Source organism: Athene cunicularia (genome assembly GCF_003259725.1).
Source record: "Athene cunicularia isolate RWA chromosome 20 unlocalized genomic scaffold, athCun1 chr20_part1, whole genome shotgun sequence".
Taxonomy (NCBI): Eukaryota; Metazoa; Chordata; class Aves; order Strigiformes; family Strigidae; genus Athene; species Athene cunicularia.
This window is the reverse complement of record NW_020799125.1, coordinates 8060270-8070851: the sequence shown is the minus strand read 5'-3', so window position 1 is coordinate 8070851 and position 10582 is coordinate 8060270. Positions and strand designations below refer to the sequence as shown.

Below are 10582 nucleotides of genomic sequence, written 5' to 3'. Positions count from 1 at the left end.
CCTCGCTGCCCGCTGAGGAGCAGCCGGGGCCGCGTGGGCTGGCGGCACGGCCGCCTCAGCTCAGCTCAGCTCAGCCGCGGGGCCCCATCCCCGCGTGCTCTTCTCTGGGCTCCTGCGGTGTTTCCCGATGAGCGGCCTCCCGTCCCGGGAAGGTCCCGGACCGACTGGGGGAGGCGGGAGCACGGTGTGGCCGCCGCGGGTGTGCAGCCGTGGGGCACTCGCGGGTGCAGGTGATGACAGTTTTTTTCCCCATCAGAGCGGCAGTGTTGATTTCTCACTGTTCAAGCCAGATCGTGTCTGATGCACCTTGGGAGCGCCGCCGTGCCCCGCACCCTGGCAGGGCCCGGCGCTGACTGTCCCCGTTGCCTTTTCTCGCAGGGCCCCGGGAAGACCCGATATGGAGGGCCGGCGTGCGATGGGGGCAGCGGCCTGGTGTGCCCCGCCAGGCCTGAGCCTCTGGCAGGTCAGAATGGTAAGTCCTTAAAGTAGCTGTTCCTCGCTGGTTTAAAAATGCATCTATATATGTACTTCTCAGTGAGTTGTTTCTGCAGCGCTTTGTCAGGTTGGTGTCCCAGGAGACTTTTGTCGATGGGTGGTTTGACCACTAGCCTAGGTACTGCTGTGAGAAACTATGGACTAGGGTATTGTTTATTAAGATTTATGTTAAGCTCAATGTAAAGGTTAGGCAACAAAAGATATGAAATAGATTATGCAAACAGCTACCAGACACCGCTTGTGTAAGATAAGATAACCGCCAGATGTCCAGGAACCGACAGAAACAGGACAAACTACCCCGTATAAGGACATATGAGTGAAGGGGTCAACTATGGGACAAAGGAGGAAGACTCCTTACTTCGGCCTCAGCGACCACCAAGAGGCAGAAAACGACCCCCTAACAACAACTGAAGCATGCGCAGAGTACCTCTACTACTTCATGAACACGGAAGTAAAGATGTATAAAAAGGGACTGTTTGAACTGCTCAGTACGGCAGTTGGCGGAGCGCAGACTCCCCTGCCGTCCAGCGCTGTCTTTGCTCATATTCTACTTGCTATAATTCATAAAATTTTAATTGGATTATGATCCATTGTGGTCTCAATTTATAACACTGCAGAGCTGACAGAGGGTTTCCTGCAGCCAGGCCCTTTGTGCCTCGTCTCGCTCCCGCTGTGTGGAAGGGTGAGAAATCTGCAGCCTGGGAAGGGCGCTGGGTTGATGGCCCCCGTGGCCGGGGGACTGGGTTCAGGGCCACGCTGGAGACGGGCGGGCAGTCTGCTGCAGCCCTGGTGTGGGGCAGAGCCGGCCCGGCTGCGGTGGGCCCCTGGAGCCGGGGCTGCTCCTGGAGCTTTCCTCCCCTGCCCCTTGCTGGAAGCCGTGCGGTGGTGGCCACGGCGTGGGCCATGCGGTGCACGTGGCCGAGCCGCTGCCGCTGCCCGGGCTCTGACCTGCCCACGTGTCAGGAAGGCTTTCTGTGGCTGTAAAGGCTGGGCCTGCGAAAGTGCATAACGTGTTACCTCTGCCGGCCACCTCTTTGTTAGATATGTCTTGGCTGCCTTGTGCTCTGCCACGGAAGCCCTATACAACAGTGTTTTTTATCCGGATTTTTGTAGTATTTCTCTTGTCCCGTGAGCCTCTTTTGCAGGCCAACCAGCCAGCTCTCTTGGTAAAATAACTGAAGGACATAGGGTTCTTCCCCCACTGAAATTGTGTAGTTAGGCCAAATGTTTGTAGACAAGGAAGCCTATTCAGAGATAACTTATCTCTGAGTAGAATAGATAAAGGGGCCGGTACTAGCACAGACAGGTTTTTTAGATAACTATGTATGTAAGCTAGGTGGGAAGTAGGATTGAGCACGTGCAGAAGCAGAGTTCAGCTAGTGGACACCGTGAGAAAGACTGTAGATGACCACCAAAGAATGAGGACGCATGTGCTGAGGACATTGCATATGTTAAATGAGTTCCAGGAGATTGTATGACTATATTAATAATTTCTTGGGAAAGTGATGAATATATATACTTTAACCGTATATATTTAGTGCTGTTGAAATACCCCAGTGTGCACATTAGGTGGAGCCATCTCCTGTTGTCTGGCACCTCAATAAAGAATGCTTACTTTCTAAAACTTCAAAATGAGTTTTAGAGAGTTATTTCAGACCAGGTTATGGTATCAATTTGGCGACCCAGGTGGGACGCCACTCTTGAGCCTTGATGGATCCTGGAATTGTGGAATTTAAGCTGGCACCAAGAATTCATGGAGAGGACCCTAATAACTGGACCAAGAGCCCTTGAGCAAAGGACCACTGGTTTGTGAACATTAAAGCATTCTTTTGGGAATTTGGTTGGGTTGCCTGCCTGTCAGATGCAGTGAAAGCTACACAAGGTTGGGCTAAAATCCCGGGTGATGGGTTACAAGTTCCCCTTTGGATTAACCAAGGGTTAGAGTTTTATTTGATGCAAATGTTGAATGTAACTGAGGTACTTGTTACCAGAACTCTATTTGTTGTAATAATTACTTGTTTGTGGTGTTGTGTGAAAGATCCACTTTTGTGTGTAATCTCTTGTGTTTAATTGTGTTTCCCTGTTTTTAAAATTAGTAAGTGCTGGATCATCTTATGAGTGGGGGAGTTTTAAGGAAATCGCCTTTAGGTTGTATTTTAACACATTGGAAACAGATTACAGGATCCCCTGGTGGAGCTGCAAAGCATGATGATTTAATTAAATATTGTAATCAGTGGTGGCCACTGTATAAATTAGATGATGGAGAAAAGTGGCCTATGAATGGGACTTTGAATTACAATACTTTGCTGCAATTAGTTTTTGAGAAGGGAAGGAAAATGGGATAAAAGTATTGTATGCGATGTGTTCTTTACAGTAAGGCAACACACTGAGTGGCAAAAGTAGTGTGGAGTGAATGTGGCTTCGAGTGATCCTTTAGTGTTGGCCTTGGATAAAGGGAAGCAAGTAGAGGAAGGGTGTTGAAGAGGTGTTGTCATGCAGTATGGACAGATGTTTAAAATTGATTCAGAATGAGCAGCAGGAAGACTTAGAAATGTTGGTGGCCCCAAGGCTGAGGTGGAAGCTTCTGAATAGTGAACTTGAATTCTCTAGGGCAAGAAAGGAGTTGGTTGATGTCTGTGGAAGGTGCAGTGACAGAGGTAACACTGGTGGCGGAAGAAACTCGCAGGTGACTGTTGCAGGCCCTGCTGAGGCAAGTGGTTGGCACATCAATTTTGGTATCTGCCTGGGGTACCAAAGCTCCTAATTGGTTGAGACTTGCTAGAAAAGTTGGATGCTGAAATTAAATTTTGAGATGGAAATGTTGAACAACTTATATATACCAAAATCTAAATTTGTCCAGGCCACAGTGGTGGTATTGCAGGAGGTCGAGAAGATAGTGGAGAAAATCCTACCTGAAATTGAGCTGTGGTCTGGGCAGAAGTCCCTCAGAAATCAGAGAGCTGAACCAGTAAGCATAGAACTGAAACCAGGATCACTACTGGTAAGATTAAAGCAATATCGCTTAAGGCCAAAATTGGACTAGTGTCCCTCATACAAAAATTTTTGAAATATGGCTTGCTTAAAGGAATAGGAGTCCAAACATTAACACTCCCAATTCTACCTGTTAAGAAGGCAGATGGAAAATCATATAGGTTGGTTCAGGATTTAAGAGCTATTAATCAGATTGTTCCAGATACTCAACCCTGTAGTGGCAATTCCATATATGCTGTTGACAGCTCTGGCTGAAGAACAGGGATGGTTCACTCTACTAGACCTAAAAGATGCCTTTTTCTGTATCCCACTTGAACTTGAGAGTCAGGAGCTATTTGTGTTTGAGTGGGAGAATCCTGATACAGGAAGAAAAACTTAGTATACCTGGACAGTGATGTTGCAAGGATTTAAGAACAGCCCAACTATTTTTGGAAATCAACTTGAAAAAGAATTAGAACTGTGGTGACAACAAGGGAGTAATAATGTTTCCATATGTGGATGATACACTGCTTGCTGGAAGCTCCTGGGAAGAATGAAATTAACCATTAGCTTACTGAACTTCCTTGGTTTAAATGGCTATCAAATGTCAAAAAAAAAAAAAGGCACAAATAGCACAAAACGCTGTAACTTATTTAGGCTTTGACATTCTCATGGGGCAAAGGCAGTTGAGTACTGACAGAAAAGAAGCAATTTGTCAACTTCCTGAACCTTGAAGTGTCCATGAGTTAACAACACTTTTAGGAGTGGCCTGTGGATTGTTAGTTATGAACTAATGGTAAAGCCTTTGTATGAACTGCTGAAATTATCAAAAGGGCCTTTGTTGTGGACTAAGAAAAATTGAAATGCTTATGCTCAGTTTAAAAGAGCATTGATGAAGGCCCCTGCCCTAGGACTGCCTAACCTGGAGAAGCCATTCAAATTATTCATTCATGGGAGATAGACCTTGGCTCTGGGAGTCCTGATGCAGCACTTAGGAGAGTCCAGATGGGCTGTAGCCTGTATCTTCAAACAACTGGATGCAGGGAGCCAAGGGTGGCCTCAATGTTTAAGAGCAGTCTCAGCAACTGTACTGATTAAGAAGCCCAGAAGTTCACCATGGGACAAAAGATGGCTGTATACGTTCCCCATATGGTACTTACAGTACTGGATAAGAAGGTGGACACTGGCTATCTCCAAGTAGAATGCTGGAGTAGCAAGCAGTACTTCTGGAACAGGACGATGTGACCCTGAAGACCACATCTATTGCAAATCCTGCAGCGTTTCTTTCAGCTCATCAGACTGAAGGGAACCTGGAGCATGATTGTCTGCAAGCCATTGAAGAAGTTTATTCAACTAGGCCTGATCTAAAGGACACTCCTTTGCCTAACCCAGGCTGGGAACTGTATACAGATGGTAGTAGCTTGTAGCTTCATTAAAGAAGGGAAATGACTGTCAGAATATGCTGTGACTACTATAAAATCAACAGTTGAAACCAAGGCTTTACTATCGAACACTTCTGCTGAGAAGGCTGAATTGATTGCCCTGACTCAGGCCTTGCAATTGAGTAAAGGGAAATGTGTAAATACATGGACTGACTCCGAGTACGCAGCTGGAATAGTACATGCACATGGAGTTATATGGAAGGAACGAGGACTCTTGTTACTGAAAGGAACTTAAATCAAACATGAAATTCTGAAGCTCTTAGAAAGCATAAATATACCTGTTGCGGTGGCCATTATGCGTTGTAAAGCACATCAGTCAGGACAGACAACTCCAGGGACAAGGGAATGAGTTAGCCAATTTGGCTGCAAAGAGGCCAGCAGAAAAAAATCATTGAAGTGGTAGCTATAGTACCAGTAAAAAAACTTACTGCCAGAGAAACCAGTGTATGATAAACATGACTTAAATTTAATAACAGTATTAAAAGCAGAGAAACGAGAAGATGGATGGGCAGTCATCTCTTCTGGTCAAGGAGTGGTACTATATTCCCTTATGAGTAATCTAATAAAAAGGAACATCATGCTGTGCATTGGGGAACAGAAAATTTGGTAAAACATCTTAAAAAATCAATAATTATCAGTCGAAATATGACAGTTGGTTAAGCCAAGCACTGAGATGTGAGATAATGTTGCAGGAATAATCCAAAGACACAAAACCAAGATTGAATTTGGAAAGACAATAGAGGGACAGGCACCAGGAGAATATTGGCAAATAGATTTTACTGAACTACCTAGCATGGAAGGTATGTGTTTTATTGAATACCTATGCTGGATGGCCTGAGGCTTTTCCCTGTCACATCAGTACAGCCAGAGAAGTAGTAAAAGTGATGCTAAAAGAAGTAATTCCAAGGTTTGGGGTACCAAGGGGAATGTCATCAGACAGAAGCCCACATTTTATAGCCAAAATAGTTGTTGAGTAGGCTATTAAACATTAAGTGGGACCTACACAGACCTTGCAGGCCTCAGTCTAGTGGGAAGGTGGAAAGTATGAACCATAAGCTTAAATACATCAGGAAGTCTCTTTGAAATGGACTCAGCATTACCTCTAGCATTGTTAAGACTTAGAGTCCAGCCTCACACTGGAAAAATACTACTTTTGTTGGAGCGTTGCCTAAAACTTGGTGCATTTATCTAATGGAACTTTCTAACACACCTCCTGGTCAGTACCTAAAGGAAAGGGATGGTTTTGGCTGTGTGGGACATGCCAGGAAAAGCCTTCCTTCTAACTAACTGGTCAGGTTGATGTATGTTAGGTAGTGTAGTCCTGAACATAAGAATTGTCAATAAAATACATCATCATGAAGAATGGCTTCAGACTTAATGTTTGGGTAAAAAGAAACTCAAATCCATTAGACCATCCCCCCACCTTTCACAGTTTTGTGAGATGGCTCTTCTCACAGTTAGGAGTCTGTAAGTTAGAAAGGGCCTTTTTCAATGTATCTTCAATAATAGAAACAATCTCTGCATAGACTAGATAAGGGGGGCAGTACTAGTGCAGACTGGTTTTGTAGATAATGAGGTATGTAAGCTAGGTGGGGAATAGGATTGAGCATGCACAGAAGCCAAGTTCAGCTAGTGGACACAGTGAGAAAGTCTGTCGATCAAAGAATATGAGGACCCATGTGCTAAGGACATTTGCATATGTTAAATGAGTTCCAGGAAATTGTATGACTATGTTAATTTCTTGGGAAACTGATGAATACATACACTTTAACCATATATATTTGGTGCTGTTGAATACCCCAGTGTGCACATTAGGTGGAGCCATCTCCTGTGCGTCTGGCACCATAATAAAGAATACTTACTTTCTAAAACTCCAAAACGAGTTTTAGAGAGTTATTTCAGACCAGCTTATGGTTTCACTTGCTGGTGTAAGTGATGACTGAATTTTTTCCCCATCAGAGCGACAGTGTTGATTTCTCACTGTTCAAGCCAGATCATGTCTGATGCACCAGCAGAGAAGTGCTGCTGTGTCCCATGCCCTGGCAGGGCCTGGTGCTGACTGTTCTCTTTGGCTTTACTTGTAGGGTGCTGCAAAGGCAGAGGGGGTGTGGAGCCTCTGGGAGACCTGATGTGGTGGCTCTGGCTGGCAGTGATGAGTGTTGTGATGGGGTACTTGCCTGGTTTGCTCCATCATGCTTTCCTCTAGCAAGTCAGAATGGTAAGTCCTTAAAGTAACTGTTGGTCATTGCTTTAGATTAAAAAAAAAAAAGGGGGGGGGATTACCATTCTGCATGGGAGTTGCTTCTAGAAGTCTTTGTCCCTGAGAATTGACTGACATGTAAATTTGAACATTAGTGTAGATACTGTAGAGGTGAAAACACAGATTTCCCTCATGCAGAAGAATTGCCACAAGGTCCTCTGTGCCTTGTGTTGCTCCTGTTCTACCATGTCCAAAGTGGCAGGTGTGGCTAGTAAACAGGAATCTGCAAGCTTAGGGACACCCTGCATGGAGACAACAGGTGATCTGCTGCTCAGAGCAGCTGCCCCAGTAAGGGACAGGAACTATCCTGGCTGAAGTGTGTCCCTTTGGTCCTCTTGAGTCTTTTTTCTGCTCTGCCCCTTGCTGGCCAACTTGGGAGTGTGGGGGGACTGCAGATGTCAATGTTCAGTAGTGGCCATACGTGTGCATGGCTTTGCTGCTTTCTCTGCCATTACTTCACTCAGTCCCTGTGGATCTGCTGGGGGAGGTGACAGTGTGGTACAGCAGTGAGGGTGTGCAGCCATGTAACTCTTGGGGACTTGCTGGTGTAAGTGATGACTGATTTTTTTCCCCATCAGAGCGACAGTGTTGATTTCTCACTGTTCAAGCCAGATATGTCTGATGCACCAGCAGGGAAGTGCTGCTGTGTCCCATACCCTGGCAGGGCCTGGTGCTGACTGTTCTCTTTGGCTTTACTTGTAGGGTGCTGCAAAGGCAGAGGGGGTGTGGAGCCTCTGGGAGACCTGATGTGATGGCTCTGGCTGGCAGTGATGAGTTGTGTGATGATAGCCATTGCCTGGTTTGCTCCACCATCTGTGCCCCTCTGGTGGGGAGAGTGGTAAGTCTTTGATCCACCTATGTTCATTGAAATAAATAAAAAAAGAGAAAAAACACCTTTCTGCATGGGGGTTGCTTCTACAATGCTTTGCCAGGTCAGTGTCCTTGGAGGTTTGACAGATGTGTAGATTTGAGCATTGTATCAGGGGCCCTTGTAATTGTTGGACCTGAGTATCAACACCTGTTGAAGTACTCAAGTTTCCTTTTGTTATCTTTCCTGCAGGGATTAATACCTTGTCAGTTGTTATGGATGTGATTTTTCAAATGTAATTGATTGCCTTTTAATGTTCAGCTGAAGATCATCTGCCATGATTACTTCAGACTTTTTTTTCCCCCACCAGATTGGCAATGCTGCTGTAAACTTCTGTTTTAGCCAGACTGATTCCACAGATGCAAGAGGCTTCAGTTCCTCATGTGGCTGCATCTTGAGGCTATGTGTCCTTGCACTTCTGTTGCAGGGAAACTACATGTATACTGTGTGCTTTGAGGGTGGGCAGCACTGGAGGGTGCTGTCTGCATAGACAGTAACACTGGTTGTGTAACACTGACATCCATGAAAGACTTGAGGATCAAAAGTGAAAGAATTATTGCTCAAGAAAGTGACAGGAAGTTCTCTCAGGTTTCAGTTTAAGGGCAGAAGCATACCTTTTCTGTTTTGCCCCATTTAAGCAGTGTTAAAATGAGGTGCTGCTTAAAGAGTCACGGAGCTTTTGTTCTTGTTATTTACTCTTTTTCCCCACTCCTGATGGGAGGTTCTCAATGCTTTGGAGAAGTGTGGATGAAAGTCAGCTTCCAGCAATGTGTCTATTTGCAATAGAGGGATTGCTTTTGGTGTTCTTGTGACATCTGAAAACTTGGCTGTTTGATTAGGATTTCACTAATGCTCTAGAAAATGCTTAACAGAACTTTATTGGATAAACAGCTGTTGTCACTGGCTTCAGTTACAGCCTTGTGTTGCTGTTCAGGTGCCTGTTGTGCAGCTATTGTAGCTACAGGGAGGCTGAAGTCTCCTTGGTAGCCTGTATCTATGAAGAGCATAAATGTGACCTTTCTATGTGGCGCTCTTGAATTCAGGAGTGAGTGGTCTGTGTCAGATGGTGAAGCTGGTAGAGCTGACCAAATATGTTACTCTGGCACTCTCTGCTCAGTCAGCTCCTCCAGGTTTTTATCAAGTACTACTATAAAAGCTCCCACAGTACAATTTTAAGAGTACATCCTATTTGGAGTGCCTGGCAGTGAAGAAGCTTTTACAGTTTGCAGAGCAACCTTTGCTGTCTAACCATTCTTGGGGGGGGGGGGGCATTTGAAAACTATATATTTGCTGTTTGTGCTGGAGTGGACTGACAAAATGTTGGCTGTTTTCTTGGCAGGTTGCGATTTGTCAGAAGTTGTCCGGGGACCTGCTGTGATGTCAGGAGAAAGCTGTCTTCTGCTAATGATGTCCCTCTCCGTGCTGCTGCTTGTGATACCTTGTCCAACAGCATTCATATCATCCTGCAACAGCCCTGCTCTTTTCTCAGAGCTAGCAGGAGTGATAAATTGGTGTCCTGCCAACTTACAGATGAAGGGTGTTGTATTTTTCTTTCCCTTGGTATGAGGTGTTTAATGAATTCTGGAACTTGATGCATGTTTAATGTAATTGGATGCTGTTGTCTGCAAGGGCTGCATTCGCCACCTGGTACCTAATATTTTACCCTTACATAATCATTGAAAGTAAGGAAGCCTCTCCTTAGAGAGCACTTGTCAAGTATGGGAGGATGGCCTTCTATGTAAGGAGAGCGGGGATTCAAGTCTCAGCTTTCCCCTGTCATTCAGAAAGCTTTAGTGGTGTATCATGGGCAGCCTGTAAAGTGGGGAGGGGGCATCTTCGATGCTGCAGCACAGTCTGTGTTTCTGTACTGTCCAAAGCCTGTATTTAATAAAATCTGGGTACTGGGTGAATTCAGCTGGTGACTGAAACTCTTACATGCCTTTAATAGCCAATTTCTGGATCTCCTAATTAGGTTTGGGAGTTTGGATGGTTAACAGTGCTTCGGTGTAGTGATTCTTATGTGGAGCTCCCTGTACCTCAAGCTAGGAGAAAGGGGCATGATCTCATGGCAGTATAGCTTCACACACCCTGAAGTAAAAGTGCTTAAGCTGAGACTTGTGCTGCAGGAAGCATCGCTAGGGCACAGTTCTCTGTAGCTAACAGCTGGGTGCTAAAGGCAGACAACAGGTCTGTTTTCTGGACCAAAGGGAGAGGCATAGTCTGCACTTGGCCTCTGTTTGGACAAGGGCTCTCCCTCAGCTTCTCCCTTAGATCCTGTGTGGGGAGCAGCTGGTGCAGAATATAATTCAGTGGGGACTTTGGCTGGCCTGGTAAAAGGTGTAGATTATCTTGTTCCCAGGTAAGTCATTGCTTTGCACATTCTTTCATACGTGAGTCCTACAGAAAAGTGAAAAGTGACAGCAGTCTGGAAGGAAGGGAAGCTGATGTCAGCTTCTGTGAGGATTTGGACATTTTCCCTGTGCAGTGTGTTCAGCTCATGGGAATGACTGCTGCTGGCTAGAGAAACTTAGTGACAGATGTTCATCC

At 45.4% G+C, this 10582-nt stretch overlaps 1 protein-coding gene and 3 non-coding genes across 4 annotated transcripts in view; all 4 read left to right on the top strand.

The window, feature by feature from the left end:
- The first annotated feature begins 14 nt into the window (after positions 1-14).
- Positions 15-10582, top strand: part of LOC113487526 (somatomedin-B and thrombospondin type-1 domain-containing protein-like) — a 41722-nt gene continuing 31154 nt past the window's right edge. The window contains exon 1 of the mRNA XM_026862178.1: positions 15-463. Coding sequence (XP_026717979.1) covers positions 301-463 — 163 coding nt within the window. The 5' untranslated portion in view covers positions 15-300. The remainder of the gene's footprint in view (positions 464-10582) is intronic.
- LOC113487666 lies at positions 221-310 on the top strand. Its single transcript, XR_003399825.1, has one exon. It is a non-coding gene; the product is annotated as a small nucleolar SNORD12/SNORD106 (small nucleolar RNA).
- On the top strand, positions 6830-6920 carry LOC113487665. The gene has a single exon (XR_003399824.1). It is a non-coding gene; the product is annotated as a small nucleolar SNORD12/SNORD106 (small nucleolar RNA).
- LOC113487663 lies at positions 7709-7798 on the top strand. The gene has a single exon (XR_003399823.1). It is a non-coding gene; the product is annotated as a small nucleolar SNORD12/SNORD106 (small nucleolar RNA).